At 35.5% G+C, this 24,344-nt stretch overlaps 2 protein-coding genes across 3 annotated transcripts; one reads left to right on the top strand and one right to left on the bottom strand.

The window, feature by feature from the left end:
- The first annotated feature begins 416 nt into the window (after nt 1-416).
- Nucleotides 417-22,827, top strand: Orc3 (origin recognition complex subunit 3). Of its 2 annotated transcripts, XR_002009240.2 has the most exons (15): nt 417-639; nt 1,591-1,728; nt 2,871-2,976; nt 4,107-4,279; nt 4,943-5,190; nt 9,131-9,404; nt 10,992-11,189; nt 11,726-11,848; nt 12,453-12,572; nt 13,938-14,117; nt 15,042-15,272; nt 18,120-18,239; nt 19,645-19,703; nt 20,355-20,509; nt 22,186-22,827. XR_002009240.2 is itself a non-coding variant. In XM_019049134.2 (14 exons), the coding sequence occupies exons 1-14, from the start codon at nt 613-615 to the stop codon at nt 20,455-20,457; spliced, it is 2,100 nt and encodes a 699-aa protein (XP_018904679.2). In that variant the 5' UTR covers nt 417-612; the 3' UTR covers nt 20,458-22,827. The 2 variants fall into 2 exon arrangements, 1 of the variants encoding a protein (XP_018904679.2); XM_019049134.2 differs by having other exon boundaries at nt 20,355-22,827.
- Nucleotides 7,614-8,296, bottom strand: LOC109035479 (mitochondrial import inner membrane translocase subunit tim16-B). Its single transcript, XM_019049135.2, has one exon. The coding sequence runs from the start codon at nt 8,177-8,179 to the stop codon at nt 7,784-7,786; it is 396 nt and encodes a 131-aa protein (XP_018904680.2). The 5' UTR covers nt 8,180-8,296; the 3' UTR covers nt 7,614-7,783.
- Nucleotides 22,828-24,344: the final 1,517 nt, after the last annotated feature.

Below are 24,344 nucleotides of genomic sequence, written 5' to 3'. Positions count from 1 at the left end.
AACCCCAAGAAATTGGAGATTGCGTCTGGAATCAGCCCTAAGAGTCTAGTAGGAATCATAGTTTTCAAGTTTCTGTCGCGTCTGATAAGAAAGGTATTTGTTATGATTACCATCGGGTAATCATTAAGTTAATTAATTTGGATTAATTTTGTTAAATTTTATTTTTTATTTTATACAAATATGAGTCGGTTCTGAATCAGTAACAATATTAAGCGATATAATTATCAATTAATCCTCCATTCATTCTGTCTTCCACGTTGTATATTCTGTATGAAAAAATGACGGACGGGGAGGGACAGGTGCGAGTTTTCAAATTTTCCCGCTACTATTTGAATCTCGCTGCTGTTAGCGGTGCGCGAAGTGCCGTGTTTTGGCGGGAAATCGAGCAAAACAAAAACATGTCCCGAAGTGAGGTTAGGTGTACGCTTTCTGGAACTTTGTGATTTTATCAGATCTTTTCTACCTAAAGTTTAAGTTTCAATTTTATCTGTTTTGCAGTATTTCAGCAAAAGTTCTTTGATTCAAATAGTGGGCGTGAGATTTTTTCTTTACCAAAGTTCAGGTCATGTTTTTTTAGCTAGAGTAAATTATTTGTGAAGATCTGGGAACACCATGGATCCAACAAACTCTATCTCAGAGGTACAATCCTAATTTCATAACACTTCCGAGTGATTCCAACAACTTCCCATTTTATCTTATCACTGCAACATCCCCTCAACTCACTATTTTTACTGCAACCCCATTTTCTCAACAGTATATTCCATTATTATGTTGTCGTGCAGGTAAACCGTGAACTTTTTTCTTTTGTCAGAATGAGCTGTATTGGCTAATCTCACATAAGCAGGATGGCTTGTATTGATGACACAAGCTGCTGCATCTTTTTACTCCCCCTTTTAGTAAAAAAAAAGTATGTAACTGATCCGCCGCTTCTCATTTACGATGTGAGCTGATTGTAAGATTTTACAGCCGTACTTAGTCCAGAGTGTGGACTGTTCGAAAATTGCAGCTCTTCATCTCAAATATCAAACTGTCAAAACAGGGCAATGTGTAGGCAGTCCCTTGACTTACGTTATCCTCAGTCTGGAGCTCATAGATCCATTTATGCAACAATTTTTATTTTTACTCTCCCTGCTTAATTTATCAGTCCCAGCCTGTGTTGTTGAATTTTCCTGCTTAACCAAGCAAAACATCAAACAAGCACTGTCTTTGGAGATTTCAAGACTCAAAGATTAAATCTTGTGGTTAGAATTAAATGTTTTTAATCAAGTACCTAGGATGCCTCCGAACTGAGAATCTTAACCTCAAGGTTGAAATTTACCACACATTCTAAATACCTAGCAAATTTAACAACAAATTGAACAATAGCAAGAGATGACAGATGATAGAACCAGGCTACTAAGAAAGCAGAGAGAACCCACTCTTTTAAGTCTTTGTCGTTTTGGCAGATCGCAGAACTGACTTTATCTAAGTATTATACCCAATCATACTCTAGCATGTTTCTTCATCTTGAACATTTTTGTGTTCTTAACATATGTTCTTTAGCTCTCATTATATGTCCCTTTGTAACCATTTTCCACCATTCTCTTTCAGGGAGTTTTTGCGTTCAATCCAAAACCAAAGAAGAATGCAAAAAATAAAAAAGCACCAAATGAATTCGCCTTCTTCAAACACAATGACTGGTATAAGTCGTTCGACTCTGTTTGGAGTGAGATTCACCAAAAAGTTGTCGTAAGTTCTATTATCAGTACTCATTCTTATTGCCAACGAAGCCAGCTTTTGATTTTTCAAATGGCATAATGTTTTTCTCTCATTCGTAAACCGACCATGGGTTATGAATTATTTTATTCTTAGGGACCTAACAGGTTAAGACAATCTTTTGATAGAATTTTATTTTTTCCCCTGGACAGGACTCGAGCTGGAGTGTTGATAACCTTGTTCAAAGCAGCTGGCAGAAGTAGTGTCCCTCTATGTCCTTTCAATCTTGCCTTCCCCTTAAGACACGAATACAACAAGTATCCTCTTTTGCCGCATCCCTTAGTTCCAAAAAGTCCTCAGGGTGACATTCAAAGTGGAACTGTAGTAGGAGGGTGTCCCTGCTTGTTAGGGCAGTCAGCTATTAAATGACTGACACTCATCTGCGATCATCTTGATTTTAATTTTTGGTTTTTATTTGACTTTGATTTTGCCTCAGAATAGTGTGGACCCAGCACTATTCCAACATCCCCCTACACACAGTATTCAGGCCATATTTTCAAAGATTTTTTTTTGTCTGGATGGAAAGTGGGGTATATGTGCTTTTCCTGTTGAAAAGCAGGCAGTTGCGTCCAGATACTTGCACATCTTCAACCTCCCGATAATCAATTTTCTCTATTGATTTCCTTATTCTAGTCTGGGGTTGTTCAGCAGAAACAATAGATGGCATAAGGATCGCTTTTGGGTACCGTGCCTTGTATTGTGCCCACAACAGTGTATTACATGCTGTCCAGGATTTTGCATGGGTGTAATCTGAGATCTGATTGGGTGTGACTGCCTCCCCCTAAGTATTACCTGTCATGAAAAGACTTAACTGTTTGAAAGGAGTCAAGAGTAGGTATTTAGGCTCTATGACAATTTGAGAAGCTTCACTATGCACCAGAAGTTCATTTCATCACAAGCAACTTAGAGGTCTGTAACCCAATGGTTTACAGTTAAAATAAAGGTGCCCTTTAGATGTTACCTACTACACTTAGCATCTAATGAGTTGTCAAATAAAAAGAGGTATCACCAGCAAATGAATGTTATCCGTACTTGGCTTCAATAAGTTAAGTAATGAACTTTTTTTGAAGATTAAAATTGGAGGGATGGTGTTTAACTTTTTGTTTGTGTTTCAGGAGGAAGAAAACAAAATCACATCTGAGCTACAGTCAAAAGTCAATAAGTTTGCTCACTCAGCCGAATCAAGCACCGACACCATTCCCACTATAATTATGCTCACAGGTAGGGTACAATTGCTATTGCAATGCATTTGCACACTTTTCCAAATTCGACTCCGTTTTTTTGTTCTGAATCCACTCTTCTTCCTCCAAGAAGAATAAAAGAAATAGAAAACGGAAATATACTCAAGTCAAGTAGAGCATTAATATAATTTCAGTGCAGTTTACAATTAAAGAATTTTCCTTGTGTCCCACATCTTGCTCGACAAGTCAGTGAGTCCGACATGTCAAGACAAAAGTGTAAGTAGAAGTGTAATTTTGCCAAACAATACATTTTTGACTTTTGAAACAAATTAGATCACTTCAAATATTTGATTCAATCTACTGGATGCAAGTTTCTCTTGTGGGTGAAAAGTTCGAATCATCTGCTTCTTATGTACCTAGACAATACACGCTAATTTTAATTTTATGAACTCATCTAAAAATTTTTTCATTTGTTCAATTATAGTCGAGTGTGAAATTTTGATGAGAAATCATGTTTATTAGTATTTTACTCAGCCTATCCAGTGATCCATTTCCTTTTTCACAGACCCAGAATAATTCTGCCTCAGATTGGCAATTCGTTTGCAAGTGTTTTTGAAAAAAAAAAATGTTTCCAATTTCCAGATTGACAATTCGGTTGTAAGTGTTTCGAAAAAAAAAAAAAATGTTTTCAATTCCAAATTACATATACTTAAACCGCATTTTATGCGTGAAAGACTTAAGCAAAAAGCATTTATTTAAATTTATTGACAAGCATGTATTGTCCTTTTTTTACAGTTTGTACCAAAAAAATTAAACTAAAACTGTGTCATTGATGTCATTGTAAGGTATCACCGTATTAAATCAAGACTTGCGAATGCTCTCCAATCGATTTTTACTGGAAGCTTATAATGTTACTGTACCTACCCGCATTTCAGAACCTCACCTTACTAATTATTAATATTGGAACATTGATAAAATCACTTAAAAGAAATTTTGTCCCAAGATACATTTGCTCCCAAGAACCTTGTTGTGTTGCTCTTTGTATTTATTCAATACTTTTTTTTTTTCTTTTTTGTAAAAGTGTGAATTACGCAAAATTAATTTTGTGGCACTCAGCCCATCATTGATGAACAGCCTTCAATGAGCAAATACAATTTTGTTCTTTTTCAGGAGTGAATCTGTCCGACCACAAGCAATTGTTCAAAAATATTGATGATTACATTTTAAACAATTCAAAATCATTCACAGCAACTTTATGGGCTGACAGTTGCACAAACATTCGCAACATGATTGAGAGTCTCGTGTACCAGATTGAAACTACCGGGGGTGAACCAGATTCAGAGGTACGATGGTTTTTTAACTTAAAACTGAATGTTTTCTTTTGAATTTTTATGTCTTTTATATATGCCTCATTAAAGTGCAGCTTGTAATTTGGTGTACGCTCCATTCAATATTTCAGGCACATTGCATTTCACTAATCGTGAATTGTAAATCAAGTAATATTTTCTGTATACTCTTTCATTTTTTTCAAATAAAGAATAAAAAAAAAAAAAACATCAAGGAAAGGAGAGTTATTGCAATGCTAAATAAGACTCAATGGGATCAGAGAATCTCAAAGAAAAATAAGCGAACAATTTTTTTTCTCCATTGTGAAAAGTATCGATTCTATGGTAGGGGAGTGTGGCCATTTACTGAGCAAACTGAAGACATTTTGAGGGCAATTGAAATAGATAGCGATTCTGAGACTCTGTTTGCTTTTATGATCAGCGCTGATGTTTTTTCAGATTTTAAACGCCTTAAAGCTTTTTCTTTCCAGTCTTTTTCATGAAATTCCTCAACTTTTTCCTGACCTGATGAAATTTTCTTTTAGTTCTGAGTTTTACAGACCTGTAGACACTCTGTATAGGTATCGGTAAAAAAATGAGAATGTGCTTACAGATTTATAAGATACCTACATACTTTTATGACTTTATAACTGAGGAATCTGATAAAATATGTTTTCCCAGTATTTAGAACATGATGAAGATAGCGATTCAGAAGAACACCAGTACATCAGTATTAAAAGGGCAAACCAGACTTTGCCCCACCTTGTAAATTGGTTCAACAATCTGGAAGCCAACCAGGCGGAAGAACCGACCAAGAAAAAGTCCAAGACGGAAACTGAAATCACAACAAGCCCTAGGATCATTATCATTTTACCAGATTTTGAAGCCCATGACGAGAAAGTTCTCCAGGATTTTATTCTGATTTTAAGGTGAGTAAATTGTTGCAAGCATGAGAAAAATGATAGTGTTTTCTTTAATTTTTACATTTCCATGTTTTTGTATACTCAAGCCTCATTTGGTCACCTAACGGTCAAAGTATCACAAGCACAATTTCTGCTCCGACTCTGTGTTGCTGGACATCTCAGTAGTGTTTTAATTTTTTCTTGAAAACTTTTGCATATACTTTCATGAAAATTCCATGGATTAATCTTGACGACAAACAAAATAGAAAGCATTTTCAAGTGATTCTGCTCATCGGTTTTTCTGAAAAAATTTAACTAGTTTGGCAACGTACGTAGTGCCTAAGCACTAATGACACTCGTGATACTTTGGTTGGAAGATGACAATATAAGAGGAGTTTGGTGTCTTTCCTAAGACTAAGGAAGTGAACCTTTTTTTTTGTTTGGGAAATTTTGGTCAACTTTAGAAGGTAAGTTTTTTTAAACTTTTCTTAGGTTTGCATCCTCAATATAAACAACTGACATGAACGTCTCTTATTGTAACAAAGTTCCTCTGTCAGCAAGCAATCCAAAAGAAGAAAGACGTGCTTCTTTTACTCCCTTTTTATCTGGCAAGAGTTCGGATACATGCTAAAGTGGATAGAAGGACAGGAACTCCAGAAGTGCAATGCTGTTTTAAGAAGTAGGCATAGTTCATGCCAACACTTCCTATATGAAATTCCTTTACTTCAACTTTTAAACACTCTGTTTCAAGCTTACAATTTCTGTCTATTAGCAACAATTAAAGTTTTTATGAAACTAAGTTATTCTAAGCTAATATTCATTAAATTGGGATAATGGTTTCCAATTCTGGACTCATAGTTAGTGTATTCGTTTCACGTGGGCTGTGTCTCAGGAATGATGAGTTGGAGCCTTCAATTATGAAATTGCATTTTTTCTAAAAATCCTTTCAAGTGAATTCATTTCTTGCTAAAAAAAACTCCTAATTCACCACTTCGGCTTCACTTCTAAGCAAGCAGCTTCCACTGCTCAGCTCCACCAAGATATTACTTGGATTGCATAGCTTCAGCTGCTCAGCTCCACCAAGATATAACTTGGATTGCATAGCTTCAGCTGCTCAGCTCCACCAAGATATTACTTGGATTGCATCTTGTGAAACAGGACTCAAGAGCATTCCAATGTTGCTAGGATTGCGCATTTTACTTTCTCTGCAATAGAAATACTTAAATGATGCAAAAAATAAAATTACTTACACAGGTAATTTTCGTCTTGACTTCATAGTTTCTTGGTAGCTAAGATAAAACTTGTTAAGATGCTCACTTTACGATCGCAAGGTAAAAATAGTTACACAGTCTTAGCGGCGTTGGAATGCTGCTCGTTCCTTTTGCAAAATGCAATCCACTCAGTGGTACTGTTTTCAGCTACAGGCACAGTCCATTTCAAACACTCATTATTTTATTTTTAATACGAATTATGACTTAGAATTTCCACTTGGTGTTCTTTTGAGTTTTAGGAAGCAATTAGCATAAAAAACAGTAGATGTGAAAACGAATTTAACCTAAGCGTTACCTATGTTTTGTAGAGTCTTGCTCAATGGTTTTGTTTGCCGTGCGGAGGAAGTATGTGTGTTCATGATTATTCATTTGAACGTTTGTGACAAACGGGGAGAAGGAACCCTAGTCCAGAGAGCAATAGTTTCCAGCTGAGTGATTTTTGTTGTGTTGGGGGAAAAATTAAATTTTGAAACTTTGGCACCGAACTCTTTATTGGCCTGAAGAGTAAGTTCCAAACAGTTCAGGTTATTCTTGTGTTGTCTGATATTATAAAGTTGCGATACTTAAGAAGCATTTCTGCTGTATTTTCTGGTTCTAAACACGGCAAATTAGAATCTCGACCAGTTTTTTGGACTAACGCTTGGTTTGAAATTTTTGACTGTTTTGAATCTTAAATGTTTGTGCAAACACTCCTCTTTGGTTTAGTATCAATAACTTAATTTTTGGCATCTGTCTACTAAGGATCCCTTTATCATGAGGAGTTATTTTTCCAAATAATTTAAGTCTCGCACTGTTGAACTAAGGGTAGCAAACTATTTGCAGCCAAGGAGGGCAAAATCGAGGGTATCAAATTTCTTAACTTCTGAGCTATGGGGGATATCGACAGTGTAAGTCCGCATTCACAAATTTCGTTTGCGGTGTCTGAAAATCTCCGCCTCTATGTTAATTTATTTAAAGGCGAACTAATTGACATTATTCCTTGAAGTTAATGCAGGATTTTCTTGGCACAGAGAGGAAAAGGTCTGGCAGCCTTAAAGAATTAACGTTGAGAAGTTTACCGTATAAAAATAAAGTATGACTGGAAGTATGCAACGTCGCAAACCGAGTTATGTGATTACCGACTTACACTGTTGATATGATGATTTTTATAGAGACAATGTAAGGAAATACCCAATAATATTTTCAGGTTCAAAAACGGATTTATTCAATAAGCGTAACAGTCAACTGAATATCAACAAATTGGAAATACTTTCCAATATCCTGTGGATAAATTTGTTTCGCTAGGGCAGGGTATACCTCCAATTATTTACACTATTTACAAGTTATCTATCAAGGCCCCCCGTATATCACTAAGATGGAGGATCACTGTCAGTTCTAAGCCTATCTTTTGAAGATTTCTTCGTCTGTTCTTTCAAAGCTTCATCTAAACGTTCCTTAGCACTGACCACTTTTGACTGGATGTAAAACGAGCCACCTTTAGCCTTGTCATTCACATCGAACAAGTGTTGGTATTTCCTTTGGATTTCTTGAGGTTCTAAATTGTCAACATCAAGTATCTGCTTGGCTTCTTCTAAAGTTATTCCCATCTTGGCATTGGCTGCGGCTCTAGCAGCACCTTGAGCACCACCTCCTCCGCGTTGGGCAGCTTGCTGACTCGCTGCGAACTCTTGTTTAAGGGCTTTGGCGAAAGCACGACCAACCACTCGCGTACCGAGGACCACTATCTGAACTATGTATTTTGCCATTTAACACTTTAGTTTATCTGAATTGCGAGAAATACAATACTTCATGACAACTTGACGCAATATCAACCTTCGTTGTGTTGTTTATTAATTATCTAACCTCACTTTTCCCCGTCCGTTTGACATTGGCAACGGTTTTTGGTGTGGTCCCGAATGATGCCTTCGGTTTAGCGCGAATATTCAAAATGTCGCGCCTGTATTCAGACGAGCGCAATCTTTTTTTCTTATTGAATAAAAGTCGATACGCACTTAGCTACGTATGAGTCGGTTGTATAATTCTGTGGTAAAAAGTTCCTGAGGCTAAATATAATGAACGTGAGGCGTATTAATGAAGGAATACTGCCGCAGTCAGTCAAAACAATTCTTTCCATGTAAGACCAACACAATTTTTTCCCCCACCCATTTTCTGCGAATTGATTTAGGTATCTATGTTTTTATTTTCTTGAACATTTTTTTGATTCATCTATTCACATTTCTGATTTGTTGAACTCTTCAACGAACACCAACACCACTGAGAAGTCATCAAGTAAAATACCGTATCATGTTTGATCGCGACAATTCGCCCAAAGGTTTTGAAAATGGAACTTAATGTGAAGGGATTTTTGACCAAACCTGTAGAAATTGGTGTTGCTACATTGTTCGCAGCCCAGAAAATCATATGACTTTAAAGGCATTTTTTCTCTGAACTCTCGGGTGTTCCTTGTGACCAACCAGATAGAGCAGATTTCTATCAGCAGTAAAATATGAGTAACTCAAATTGAACTTTCTCACCTTCTGAGCCTCCTCTTCCGCAATTCTATTACCCATGTTTTACACTCACCATCATTTGGAATTCCTGTCATTTCAAGTCATTCTTTTCATTTGAGATCCTTTGCTTTTAGGTTATGAAAATACGCACCATTAAGTCTTTATTTTACCATTTATTTTACCATTTTGTCACCATTTATGTTTCAGTGGATATGGATCAAAGCTGCCCATTGTTTTCATATTCGGTGTTGCGTCCATGATCTCAGCTGTCCACGATACTCTACCGAATCATGTCATTTCGAAACTGTCGCTTGAGCTTTTCAAAACCCCACGCTCAAAAGATTTTCTCAATTCCACTATCGACTCTGTTTTTCTTACACCTGACTGCCCTTTCATGATCAGTGGGAAAGTACTGAACTTTTTAAACGAAGTATTTTTATGTTATGATTTCTCGTTGAAAGGTCTCATCACATCTCTAAAGGTGAGTGTTTTATTAATTAATTTTATCTCCTCAGCTGAGAGAATGTATTTCCTATTGATTGCCCCTCTGATAGACAGTGGATGTCACTAGAGAACAAATTTTGCCTTGACAACTGACTGCTGACTGCCTAACAAATTCTAGATGGGTGTTCCTGTATTCATTCCAAAAGCGCTCTGGTGCTTCGTACATCACTTGAAACTATCTTGCGAAAAGATTGGCTGGTAGCATTGACGTTAAAGATCAGTACAATACACAATTCAGTGAGTCGGCATCTCTCACAATCTAAGGCCATCATTTGAAAAACAGTTTACATCTGATTTTTTGTTTGTTTGTTCTTCGGTCTTCACATCTTTTCTTGGGAGTATTCCGGGGGTGTTCTTGCACCTCTTCTGGGAAACCATTTTGAAGTCGTATTTTAGTTGAATAAAAATCAGATTAATATCTGTAAACAGGAAGATTATTAAGTGTGAAAAATACACTTTTTCGAATGATTATTCTGCACATCAATTCATGTGAGTTTAGCAAATCATTGGATACTGATCAATGGCCAGTATGCTAAACCCAGCATCTCTCTTTGCCACGTCGTATAGTTCCTGTCATACTTTAAAAAAAGGCAAAAGTTGAACAAGTTTGTGTAAGATACTGAAGCGGCCTCCATTCTCGGGTTGAGATTTCTATAGGCTTGACACGGTCGCTACTGCTCCTAGTAATTTTTCCTCAGTAAACTAGTCAATGTAATGTCTTGAAACCGTCTTGATTTTATTATTTTTTGGCAGAATCTTCTGTAGAATTTTCAAGCTATAGTTAACGTTGGCTTGTTTTTCTTTGAAGAAACAGGAGCAGAAGTTTTGAAGCAATGCAATAATGTTAACTCGGTTTCGGACTTTAGCCATCTATGTAAAATGAACTACATTTTGCAAGTAGGAATGACAATTTTCGTCTCAGTTTAGAAGAAACGTATGTACCATTAGTTTCCTCAAGAACATACCTAAGTGTTTTTACTGATGAATCAGAAATTTTATGTAGTTCAAATATTATGTCCCTTGAAATGTAGGCTGAAATTCTTTTCTCCTAACTTTTTTCCCCAACGTATTGACTTAACAAATATGCTATGATATCTATTGAATGTGCCATCTGATCATTGTCAAACTCATTCAGATAATCGGAGTATAAATGGTGAGAGTGTGGCTGGTCACAATAAATGTTTTCAAAATCATAATAGTGCCCCCATCCTTTCAAGGAGGTTTTTGTAATAAAATAGCGGGATTTCCAACTTATTTCTGAACTTATAACCTTTGCTCTCTCTCTCTAAATCCAGTAATATAAAAAATAATGCTTTCTTAATACATTTTACATATACTTCATTTTTTATTTTTCCAGTTGATACATATATCTACTCCCTGTAGAGATCGCCCAAGACAGGGTTTTAAGCTAATTTTACAATAATGTCAGTAATGATACATTTTTGAGTTTACAGTAATTGTAACTGAGTGAGTTTACAGTTTTCATAATGAGTTTTGTCCAGTAATCAAGTCATCAAGACTTGAAATTAGTATTTTTAAAATTCACTATCATCCTTTGTTTCAGTTCTGCATCATGGATCACTTTTTCGAATCAGGATGTACTCAGTATTGTTGGCCTAGAAAAAACCTAGCAGATGTCATAAACAATTTAGCTCCAGAACAACTAACCAATCTAAAAAGAGTTCCTTCTTTTGCTGAATTAATTGAGAAGCGCAAACGCACTAATGATCCACCTCCTCCAAAAACTGCGCAAGATTACAAGGTAAATCGTTTTGACTCTGAAATACATGTATTTATTCTGCATTTTTGTCTTTTTGTCTCTTGCAAGTCAAATATTATATTTCCACTCAAGCCGATCGATGTATTTTTTTCTTTTTTGATGACCTAATATCTCCTCAATTTAAGCACAAACGTGTTACACAAACATTTTGATTTCATTCTTTCTGATATTTACCCATATTTGGACAATTATTTTAAAGTAAATGCAGGGAGCATTGTGAATTTTTCTTCAATGCTTCGAAAGACAATGTCACTGAGAGTGTCCATTTTCTAAAGAGCTGAAAAAAGTTAAAACTGCCCCTCTGAGTTCTGATGCATTGAAATAGCATGTTATATTGGATTAACATCTGAGGTTGGGATCAAGGATAGCATCTCTTACAGGCCCAAAAATGTAACTTAGATGTGTGCTCAGAATATTGGAAAATCGAAAACAGATCGGGAGTCTTGTGTAAAAGAAGCTGTTAAGGGTTTACATACATTCCTTTTCTATGTAGTCTAATCATGCTTTTTTTCTTGCAGAATTTAATCATTGAGAAGTTGAAAGAGTTGCATGAGTCCATCAAAGTGTTTTATGTCGGCCTCCACTGTCTGCAAATCTTGGTGCAAGATCTTCCTGAGAGAGATCTTCCGCTCGGATCTGATGTTGGTTATCATTTTTAACTCTTTTTTTATTTTTTAAAATGCATTTCATTCATTCCTCATCAAGTGAGAGATTTTGAATGCCTTGTTAAATAGTGCTGGGCATGGATAGATTATTCTCAGCTGAAGATAACTCCGCTGGAAACTATAGCATTTTCCAGCCCCTTATTTTCTCAGTTTCAAATGCTCTTGAAAGTTGAAATGAAAATTATGCTTAGCCAAGCATACTTTGATAGAATAAATAAAACATAACTTCACTATGACGTTTATTATCCTGGATAGTACTTAGTCTGTCAAGAAGCAGGTTGTTGACTGATTTTAATGATTTTATTTTTATTACATCAATTTTCATTTGAAGAAACTTGTACTTGAGTGAAAGTCTTTTCATTTATATTCCTTTTAGTGATGACCTAATGCCAAAATGTTTGTTGGAATGTAATGATAATTTAATGGCAGTGCTCGGGCTTTTATAAATTAATAAGCAATTCAACGATCAGCCGATAATTTTAATGCACTAGAGATTCTTAAAAAACTGATAAGCATCGGTACCCACAGAGGAGAGTCTGTTCAATTTTTTTTATATTTTGACAAATTTTCTTTTTTCCAGTTACGAGAACTATACATCAAAGCAATGATATCAACAATAATTGAAAGCAATGAGTATGAGGAGTGCATGAAAACCTTACGCTTTTCATCGAAACCAGCTCTCATTGAAAAATTGAAAAAAGTAAGCAATCACATGACTCTTTGCATTTCACACGTTATCTTCTATAAAAAACATAATGATACTATGACGTGGCTCAGAAGATCTCTCTGTCAAGTGTCAAATAAATAGAAAAATGAAACAAAACCAACTTACAATCCTTGATGGTGGAACGTAACATGCACCTGGGGCGTCTTTAAATTCCTCTGCACCAACCACAGACGCCAGCTGTGTACAAAGAACAATGACCTGCAGGACCTTAATTTGACTGAAGAGCTGGTTGGCCCTGTTTTTTTTACCAGAATAGTAGTAAAATCTGGATGTAAAAACTTTTAGTGGACTGGCTTAAACCATATTTATTTCAAGGTTTTTGTTAAAATGAAATATGCAAAAGAAAAAACAAACAAGAAAAACAGGTTTACCATGTGAAGCAGCCTTTCAGTTTTATGTGATCATTCAGTAGCTTACTGTTGCTGAATCTGATATAGATTTAGATATTTAAAGAGGAAAAGCAGTTAGTGTGTTGAAAAAAAAAACAAAAAAAATTGACTTAAAAATTTGTAAACTTAATTTTCGCAAGAGGGTATTCAAAATTGAGTTAGGTAGGCTTATCCTCCTAGAGATGTTGTGGTAGCAAGGATGGAATAGCGTCGAGAGACGCTGAGGCAAGGTCCAATCTGACAAACATTTACCGAATTTGTTTCTCTAAAAGCAACAAACATCATGTCATCCATTTTCAGTGAAGACTAGTTCCCTAAAAATAACAACTATTATGGCTCCTCAAACGAGTGTGCCTCTCTTGAATGAGCCTGAGATGTAGATTCTTATCTTGTGTTAACCAAAATAAAGACTGAGACACTAGAAATGTGAGAAATGACTTGTCCAATAAATTATACTGCTAACTCAATGGATTACATTTTGCAATAAGGAACCACTATCTCGGGCTCTCTCATAAAAACGCATATCCGTGTAGGGAAACCAATGGCACATATGTTGTTTCTAAAATGAGCTAGAAATAGTGGTTCCTTATTGCAAAATGTAATCCATATGTAAGAGATGATTTGTCCCCCAAAAAAAATTGAAAAAAATTATTTTTTTTTTTTAAATTGTTATCAAATTATTTTAAAAAAGAAGAATGTCAATGAAAAGTGTTGGATAGTACATACTAACGAGAGGTATAAAACTATTTTATCCCATGAGAATTAGTATCTATTATTATTTTATCAGAACAATTTTTTCTTACTCAAATATTTGCTCAGTTCGATTCTACGGAAATTCCTGTCTGCTTTAAAAATTTCTTCATGATGTGAATGAAATTTCCATTCGTTCGTTTCTGTACTTTTGTCATTAGCATTTAATTATATATTTTTAATTTATTTTTGTGAGCAGATACTAGATTATTTGAAGAAACCAGAGGTTCAATTACCAACAGTGGAAAATTGTCGTCGGAAAGTTGAAAGACTGCTGAAGAAAATTGAAACAGCCAGTCCGGAAGTAAACTCAGCGTCCGAGAGCCCCTCAAAAAGCCCAAGCAAGAAAATGCTCCAGAAGCGAGGAGACCTCAGTCAGGTAAATACTGTAAAAAATTTTAAAACGCAGTCGTAAAATTTTGTTAATTCAATTCAGCTGCCTCATCTTTCTTTTTTTTCTTTTTTCGACGTATTCAAGCAAAGTAATGAAAATTGTCCATTCAGTTTAGACTATTCATGAAGAGCAGTATTGTATTCTTCTGTTTCGCCCAATGAAAGACATGTATTAGCCATGTTGATACAGTGGTAAAGAAAAGGTGTATTCACATGCACACAATTTGCTCATTCGTACGTGATTTACTGCTCCTTATTTGTATGAATAAGCCTGTTCAGTAATTTTTACTGTAACAGCAAAGTAGAGAGTGCACTTAGTTTCTGGGAATGTTCCCCGGTTGTTTTTGTTTGAACTATACAATCTCACAAAGAACAAGTGAGTCAATTTGTGTATTTTGAAGGATCATACTAACCCGCATCTCTGAGAAAGCCAAGATGGCGTCCAAATAAATTGCGGCAAAGACCTTGATCGTAAGTTGCCTCTGCGACGATTTATAGTTTGTGCAACCATGCATTGATAACGACTGCATGGAATTGGATCAGGGCACAGGCATTGTGCAATCAAAATCATGGCTGCAATGAGAGATTTATTTTTGCATGCCATACTGGCTTTCTTGACAATGCCCTTAAGTACAGGAGCTCAGAATAAGCAACTTTAAACTCGTTTTCCTTAGGTTAATACTGTCCAAAAAGTTCCTGAAAAATTCCCATGAACTAGTGCACTCTTAACTTTTCAAAGATGTAAGAACTAAAAATTTCTGAACAAGCTCATTGGATGAATTGCTATTGATGTGCAACAATATCCAAATTTTCCCCTTTTGAAATTCTTTTTAAAGTATGATGCAGCACTGTCTGCAAAACATCGTCTTTTCATGAACTGTCTGTATTTGGTTTTTCTTCACATTTTCAGTATTGCCTTGAGCTACAACAGAAAAAAATGTCTGAATTTGAAATTGTACGAGAAGAAGTTTTGAAGACTCTGACTTCAGAAGTCTTCAATGAACTGTTGGTTAAATTGACCAAACTTCCATTTCATGAAGAATTAATTTACAACAAAAGAAGTGCAGTGAAAGAAGCAATGATCGGAATGCCCAGAGGGGCGGTAGTGCGAGCTTTGGCAAACCCACAAAAGGCTTTACAGGTATCTACTGTTTCACTTTCACCTTTCAAAGGAGATTTTTTCCTTTATTTTAATGGACCGTAAAATTGGTACTTATTTTGGCGCGTATACGTAGTATACCGCCTTTGCGATCGTTTCGACCCCCCCCCTCGATACAATAACCGAGTCCCCTAGTTCCTTACCGAAAAGTGACTACCGCGAACTTCTGAGATTTTCCAAAGCGTGTAAAAAGTTTACTAATCCGTCAATAATAATGATTAAAATTTGTTTCTCATTCTGGGGCTCGCTAGTTTATGTGTAATGAATACCAAGAGTCTACGTTTCTTGGTTTTTTTTAAAAAAACCTTAGAATGGGGCGCGCTGATTTAAAATATGCATATATAAGCGGAAGCAAGCGAACTGATTCGAGGATGGCTGACCAGTTCGGCACTCCTTGAATGAGAATTTCACTCACTCCGTTTTGTTCACAACGTTGCTTTGACATATCTCCACAACACTGTTATCCTTTTCAAAAGTTGGTACTCCTTGCTCTGATAGCCGGGGCCACCAGGATAGTGGTAAGTGCAATCTGTGATGAGCCTCGAGACTCATTAGACCATTTGCTAAACGTGGCTCATACAGGAGTCCACTAAGCCCTCTCGTCCCCACGCTCCTGATCACTGCGTCGGCGTCACGAAGAACAATGGGCCTTGGGTCCCAACGCGGCCGATACCCGTACCCCAATTACTCACGCTTCATTAACCATTTCACCGTCACGCTAGGATTCATCCAATTTTCAAAAAAAATTGTTTCGCATGTATTTAGCAATTTTTTCCTTACTCTCCGTTAAAACACAAATAAAAAGAGACCTCATTCATAAAAATCGGCCGAATAGAAGAGAAGTTACAGTAATCGAAATCCGAAGAAATCAACAAAACCTCGACTCCTCGATACGAAAAATAAAATGAAGGGGAAAAAAAGAAAGTATAAATTACAATTAAATATAATTGACCTCAAAATTTGACAAACAATTCATTTATATACCTAACGCTGAAAAAACTGGGAGAAATTACAAAAAATTTGCCTCTTGCAAGGGGCTTCTTTGTAAGAATTTTGACCTGAAGACAACGGTCGAATAACAGCAGTACTCCATACAATACACGGTGTGCCTGAACGAGTTAAACATTTTTCATACGTCCAAATCGAAAAATCTTTATATTTTTAACTACAATGTTTCTTGAATCGTTTAAGCAAAAAAAAAAAAAAAAAAAAATTCCGTCGAGATTCTGGAACGCAAAGGCGCTTTAAAAGTATTCTGGGGCTATAATAGCTAAATCACCGGTAGTAAATTCGTTATATTATTAAAAAGAAATTGACTCCATAGTTTAATTCCTTAGTTTCTTGAATACGATTATTTTAAGCACTTAAACATTTATACCACCAATTTTAGCCATGGGGTGATTTCCTGAGAGCCGATAATATCACGAATTTCTCATAGAACCCCTCAACAGTGGCTTGCTTTTTTGGCAGCCGATTCGGCCATCGAACCGGAGTTTAAATGGAAGCTGATAATAACCCAAAGCTCTGAGAAAAATTTTGAGATGAGTATAAGAACGGTTTGTTGTAAGTAGCGAGGAGAGGCGGGCAAAGCGGCTAAAATCCTATCTAATTTTTACAGTTTTTCTGTTGAATTAATGTTGCCGCGGGCTTCTGACTGTCCACACATAGTTCTGTTCAGCATATCGATACATAAGTATTTACATTTTACATACGTAGAATCTAATTTTCACGTCGGGGAGTTGACATATTTTGATTTTTTCGATTTTATACGGAAAATTGATGGTTTTTCGGGATTGAAATTATTATTGTTTCATGAAAAATAAATGCACCCAAAATGACTATAGCATATTGATTCTTACACATTTGCACTCACAAAATTGGTTGGTAAATTCAACGAGTGGGTGCATCGACCTGGTATATCAAGTTTCTGCAATTTTTTACGGCAAATCAGTAGATTTTCGGGATGTAGATTGCTTACTTTCAATTCATGAATGAATAAAGCAACGACATGGTTGAACTTCTTTGCATGGAAAGACGTTTAAAATAACAAAATCAAGACGTATTGAATGCAATTGCATTTATATCGAGTCAATTTCTTTTCAATAATATAACGGGATTTTTACTACCGGTGATTTGGGTATTTTAGCCCCAAAATACCTTTAAATCGACTTTATCTTCTAGGAGTTCGACAGAATTTTTCCTTTCTTCGCTTAAATTATTCCGTAGCACTTTTCTTCAAGAATCTGATAAGATTTTGCTTGAGGCAGATCAAAAAACTTAAATTCGATCGAATAGCTTTCTACTTTCACAATACACGGTCTCGTCAAGGTGCGTCTTTGACCTCGCAGTGTTGGATCGTGAATTCTCTTTTTATGCTGTTTGCCTATTTTGAAATCTCTGTAAATGAAAACTAAAGGGGTTGATATGTGCGAGTTAATGACGCGCCTTATCAACACATTGTGTTGGAGTTCACTGCTTGTTTTTTTTTATTCTCATCAAGAGGGAGTCACAGGTTTTTCAAGTGAGAACACAAGGTTCCTAGTCAAAGGAAAGTTAATTTCCAGAGAAAAAGTTGTGCGGCTAGCTATTTTCTTTACGCAGATATTTTATGCTCAGCAATTTAGTCTTCGTGTTTCTGACTGGATCACAGTCTAACAGAACAGCATTACAATGTTGTACCAGATTTATACTTAATATGAGAATCGTTTAATACAATTACTCAAATGATTACCCTTTTTTTCCTGTTGGTTTGTAGAGTCGTCATTTTATAAAGTGATGTGCAATACAATTTTTTTATTATTTAATGCAACTTTTTTGTCTCTATTTCAGTGTAATTGTTGTAAGCTGAGGGACGAGGGAGAAATTTTGAAGACAATGCCTGATATATGCATTGTATACAAACTTCACTTGAGATGGGCAACATTGATAAATGTATACGATTGGATGCTGGTAAGATAAATATGCATGTTAATACTCAAATCAGTGATTTTGTTAAGTGCTCAAGCAGATACCTTATACGCATGTGGATTAGCCGCATACGTAGATAACCAGCAAAAGAAAAAAAAATAAAATAAAAATTAAAAAAATCGGCGTTTAACCCGTACACTTTAAGGGAGAAAATGGGAAAAACTCAAAAATAATTCAACAAATCTAGCAGAAAAAAATTGGATTTATTTCGGAAAAGTTGCAATAGTACGATGCTTATCAGATAGTCTTGTTTCACTCCTCTAACTTGATGTCATATTCATCCTCGCTCGACTTTCCTGCCTCCTATTTTCACAACTCTGTCCTATCTTTTATAAAATCCGATTGGAATAATTGGACGTATTTCTGCCAGACGGAACTATGTGCATTATGACGTAAGCCCTGTTATGCATATATTCTCATGGGTCTCAGGGTTCATGTCTTAATGCACATAGTTTTGTTTGGCAGAAATACGTCCAATTCAACCACAATCAGCCTACTGTATTTCACGTTGCCAAAGAACCTCGCGCGCTCCTTATGAAAATGTATGCCAAACTCTTCTATTAATACAGATTAAAAGTCATCATTGTGCCAACTTCTTATGAGGCATCGTTTTCACACGGTCCGCGTTTGGAAATTCAAAAATTACTTGAATAAATGAAGGCAGCGGGGCGATCAAGAGTCAGAAATATCTATCTTTCAGCACCGGCTGAAAACAGGGAAAAAACAGAAAAACCTCTGCATATTAGGTACCACTATAATGCCAAGCAGTAGTCTTATCTCCGATTCTGCAACCCTTTTCACCTGGTTTCACCATTTAAATCAGTTCCTTTCCTCTCTCTCCCACTCTCTTTTTTATCACTCATCAGCCAGAGGTCTTATTGTGAAATTGCAAAGCTGCCTTAATTTATTCAAGTAATGATTGAAACTTCCATAGCGGATTGTGCAAAAACGGTATCTTGTAGAATGTTGGCGCAATGATGACTTTTGATCAGTATCCATAGAGGAGTTTGAATCAATAAATAAATTGAAAATAGAACAGGGCACACATTCCCGTAAGGATTGTGCGGGGTGCTTTTCGCTCATGTTTTATGTTTTTTTTACAAGAAAACTAACCCACAAAACGCATTGAAATTTCGGTCGAATTTTCCCTAGTGTGTGAAGAATATACTCGCACTATTTCAAGACAGAATGTTGTTTGATTTTTTTGTGAAGAAATTAAACATGAGAAAAAATTAGGAAATGGAAATCATAGTTTTGTTGATTTTGATTAATGCTGTTCAGTTGATCCAAAGGAGGGTTCTGTAGTTTTATTATTATGATCATAGTTTTGAACCCTCAATACTGCACATACTTGCAAGGATTAAATTATTGTTATTTTGTGTTTCAGAGTTTCAAATCAATCGTTGAACCAAAAAGTGAGGATGATGAAATTAGCCCAGAGATTCAGTATCCTTTTTCACGATTAACACTGATAAATTACAGAAAAATGCCTCTTGTAACAACTTTCAACAAAAAGTTGTTGAATTTGTCAAAGAATTTTAAACCTGATTTCCATGAAAATGTAGGAAGTCATTCTTAAAGAATGTAACAAATTATGAAAAATATTAAAAATTAATCTTTCCACTTTTTTATGTTACATGTATATATGCGTGATAGAAAGAACTAGCACTGTAGTGTTATAAACAGTGATCAAATTTTGAAATACAGTACACTCTCTCTCTCTCTCTACAACGAAACGCCGGCAGACCAAACAATCTTTTGTTAAAGAAAATGTTTTGTTATAACAAGTGATAATACTTTACATATGATGTCCCAAGGACCAGACGATTTTTTCGCTGTAGAGAAAGTTTCATATTAGCAAGAGTTATTACATATAGAGATTTACTGCTCTTTGATAAGACTGAGTCATTTTGGAACAGTCATTTTGTTGTCTTATTCCTCAGAAATACATTCCTCTTTTTCACCCTTCTCTGACAAAGAAAATCACGGTGCAAAAAAATTCTATTTTCAGAATATTTCTTGGCTGTTGGGTTGGGTGCATTTGTTTATTGTTTGTCAGATTTCAGTTTATAAAATTTCCTTAGCGAAAGTTTTCAGTGCTCGTTTCACGCAAGCTGTGGCAGATCTCCAGTTCCTGGGATACATCAAGCACACAAATGTGAAAAAGGATCATGTTGTCCGATTGACATTTGAACGTTGACTTTTTCCTAGATTTTTTCCAAAAAGTGTTTCTTTGTTAATTTTTATCTCAGGTAATTTTTTTGAATAATGATCTCTATTTTTATCTAACTTATTTGAAGTCTCAGCAGAATCTTTCAGAACATTGAGTTATTAGAAAGGAAGGTGTGTTCAGACTTATGCTCTGCAGTCGCTCTAAAAAATTTACACATTGATTTTGTTGTTTGCTGTCCTTATATTTATATATTTTAAATCCAACAAGACTTTCAAGTTACTAGATGGACTTCAAGCACTTCAGGGATGCTCAAAAATCTGAAGGCGAATGAGAAAAATATTAGAGTAATGTTCAATAGCAAGGAAAGTGCCTGGGCAATGGCGCATTGGTCATTTCACAAAGCTGCAAACCTTAATTTCAAGAGCAATGCAAAGTGTCTAGAAGTAACGCCGAACTAAACCGTACCCCTAACAAGCTTGCTGATTTGGTGTTCTTGTGCCTGGCAATTGCCATATTAACTGTTGTAAGTTTCCCATTGCTCTAGCCACTGAGGAGGTCAGAGCAGTCTTTTGGTGTCAAAATTTGCGCAAACAAGGCCTTGGCTCCCACAACACTGTTTTGAACCTTCGTAGAAATGCTTCTGTGATTAGATAAAGTGGTCCATCATTGTCTGCCTCAGTCAATTATAGGAACAAAATTGAAGAACCTTGAGAGGAGAATTATTGAACACACCGTATCATCAGGACACCATCCTGCCTTTCAATCCAGAATTTTTCTTAAATTCAAAGTATAAATAAAAGCAGAACTTGAAGTTCGTGCAAAATTAATGTGCTAAATGTAAGTTTATCCCAGTTTTATGTTCTGCCGTTTTGCCCTTGATTCTCCAAATCGAAAAAATTTTGTCTTGCAGGGTCCTTAGAAACTAGAAAATATATTGATAGTGGAACTCCCAGATGATGTATCTCATTTGTGGTGTTTTAAAACTCCACTTACATTTTATTTTTTTCGAAGGAGAACAATCAACCATCATTCCTTGAAATTTTCACAAAATTTTCTTTGCACAGAGAAAAGATCTCGTGAACATTTTTAAGAATTGATGTTGCATCGTTTTCCATTTAAAAAATAAAGTGCAAGTCTGTGAAGTCCCAAATCAAGATATGTGCTTTAGGAGTTTCATCATTGATATGCAACATGACTAATGTTGACTATGCACTTGTTTTCAATGCGTCAATTGCTCAGGAATTTTCATTACCTTTATGTATATTTCATTTGCAAGAAGAAGAAAAATTAATATTTTGATAGTGTTAGTAAAAGAAAAGAAACGAAATTGAGATTCTCTGAATGAGTTATAAATTATTCAAGCAGACAATGTTCAATCCTCAAAACTAAAAGTATTAGTTCTGCCTTTGCAGCATCAGGTATTTCAGTTGGACATATTCCTGCTGAATGGAATTAAGTGCCAATTTGAGTACCATTTGAGGGTTTTAGAATCCCAGATGGCATGTTTCGTCAAACGGAACTAAGCACCACGGAAAAGCATTGTGAGCATAAAACGGAATGAGCTCCATGGTTCGCAGCACCTGCCAATCCAACCCCCCACTTCCTACCTCCCCCTATGCTCCTTAGTTTTGTTTAGCAGAAATACGTCCAGTTGTGACGTTTCACAGTTGATCAGTTTCAGTTTAAGCCTGCTTACTTTTAAGTTTTTTTCCTGCTCTGATTTTAACTTTTTTGTTTGTTTTCATTCATTTTTAGGAAACTGAAAAAAAGGAAATTCAATATTTTCTGATTCTGAATCAAGGATAAACTTTTAATTTTGGATTGTGTACCTGCTATCTCTAATTCATGTTAACCTTTCTTTTTATATCATCAAGTTACATTGTCATTTTAGCATTCCTGTATTCTTTTTAAGTATCATTGTTAGATTTGTTATTTTTTAAACATTTTTTAAATCGTACTCTAATATTTTGTCTGTTTCAACATTTTTCTAATTTTGACCGGCAGCATTCAATACCCATGTAATAGTCCTCGGTAGAAAGAACCTTCATGTATTTAGGAAAGTGATGTCTGTCTAGCAGGGTTGAAAAATTAGACTTCGCTTTTTTGATGAGAAGCACCCTGTAGATCCCTAAGAATGATATCTGAGAAATTTAGTTGGTTTGTCAATTGAAGGAAGGCTGTATTGCTGTTGCACATAAATCAAACAATGTTGAACCTTGTAAATGGTAGGTAGTTGGTTCCTAAATAGTTTTTTTCTCATAACACATTTTCTTGAGCTAAAAACTTCAAACCATCTCCGCTTTGTTAATGTCTAATGTTTGACGGCTTTTGTGCTATAACATATTTGCAGAACATCCCTGTTAGGTAGTGCCAATAATTAAATTTTGAGTTTTTGTCTATTGACGTAATTTTTCCCGTGTACAATCTCAAATAATAAATGTAAAAATTCAAATACACAGGGTGATTAAGACCATACCCATCAGACTTTTTAAAGTTAATTTAGGCCATCCAAGGAACCTGACCCTTAATATCAGGACCCCCCTTTTACTGCCCAAGCAAAGTAAACCACAGGGGCAGGGGGTGATAAAATTCTTATACTTCGGGGTCAATCTCCTATTCATTCCTGCGAGCCATGACCTCAGTTGACCTAAAATATCTAAGATTCACTGATACAAGTCTGGCATAGGTCGTCTAGATCAACCTGTATAGGACTTTCAGTTTTTATAATTCTATAAAATGCCCGAGATGTTGAACATATCTATCAATTAAGTGTTTTTAAGAAATCTTTATATCAATCTGGAAGATGTGCTGTTGCTTATCTATCAGATTATTATCTGTAACGTAACATTTTATCTGTGTCTCAACCTAGAAAAATCTCAACCATTAAAAAAATAAAAAATTAGGTGTATCAAGCGTAATGAATAAGTCTGTGAATTCTTTGTAAATATATTAAGAAACCTCATATGATTCATAAGAGGATATTGTAACTCATTGGTTTAAAATCTTTTGAAAATCTTGTCATTATTTTTAACAGAAACCCACTTGAAAAGTTTTTTTGGCTTGTTTTCCTGTAATATTAAATATTTATTTTTAACCGTGATTCTTTTGCCTTAAGTGAAGGGTCTTAATTGATAAAGGACGTATAAAGTAAACTTTCAGTACATAAATGTGTTCCTAGTTGTGTTTTATAATAAGTTCAGAGCCACTTTGTTGCGAAAGGGCAAGACCGAAAGAAATTAAAAGTGTCAAGCATCAATCTTCACCTGTAAAGATTCACCCGATGCATTAGTTTTTGGGAAAAATTTTACAGTGTGTATCCTTACTATCACAAACAATATCCTGGGTGATTTTTTTTGAAATTTGATTTTTATTCATCCCTTTTATTTTTTTGCTTTATTTAATTTTTTTATGGTATCAAAATCATAGAATAATTATCAAAGTATTTCTGGGATTTAACCCTCAGATTTTCTCTCCTGTTCCAACAACAATAAAATACTAATTACATTTTGAAATTAAAATGTTTCCTTTCTCCCTATCAAATTATTACTCAACATTGCTTTATTCTCTGGTTTGCCTTTGTAAAGGAACATACCTACCATGATGATATTTAGGTCAACCTTGCAGAGATTCAAACATAGGGAATAAGACCAAATTTAGATCGGTCAGTACGCTGTTATGTTGTCTCTCTCTCGCACCTGTCGATCAGATGCGGCACTCCTCGCCTCGGCTCGTCAAAGGGACACCTGAGGGCACACACACACTCGCAAAAAAAGTGAAACTCTCGTACCTAAAAGTTGCCAAAATTAATGTTTCCGGCGACAAAAATTGATTTTTGACGGCACCACTAGATTCAGCGTTGAGAAATACTGAGAAAATGTGGCTTGCGTTTCTTCGCTATGACTCATCGTTTTCGA

This window comes from Bemisia tabaci, chromosome 8, assembly GCF_918797505.1.
Source record: "Bemisia tabaci chromosome 8, PGI_BMITA_v3".
Lineage (NCBI taxonomy): Eukaryota > Metazoa > Arthropoda > Insecta > Hemiptera > Aleyrodidae > Bemisia > Bemisia tabaci.
The sequence above is the reverse complement of the archived record's forward strand: the minus strand, read 5'-3'. Positions and strand labels throughout refer to the sequence as shown.

Excerpts from the sequence above, each read along its gene's own strand:
- Orc3 (XM_019049134.2), top strand. The coding sequence starts at position 613 with ATGGATCCAACAAACTCTATCTCAGAG. Across the intron at positions 11,190-11,725 it reads AAACTGCGCAAGATTACAAG|AATTTAATCATTGAGAAGTT; the intron begins GTAAATCGTTTT and ends TTTTTCTTGCAG. Across the intron at positions 14,118-15,041 it reads AGCGAGGAGACCTCAGTCAG|TATTGCCTTGAGCTACAACA; the intron begins GTAAATACTGTA and ends TCACATTTTCAG.
- LOC109035479 (XM_019049135.2), bottom strand. The coding sequence starts at position 8,179 with ATGGCAAAATACATAGTTCAGATAGTGGTCCTCGGTACGCGAGTGGTT.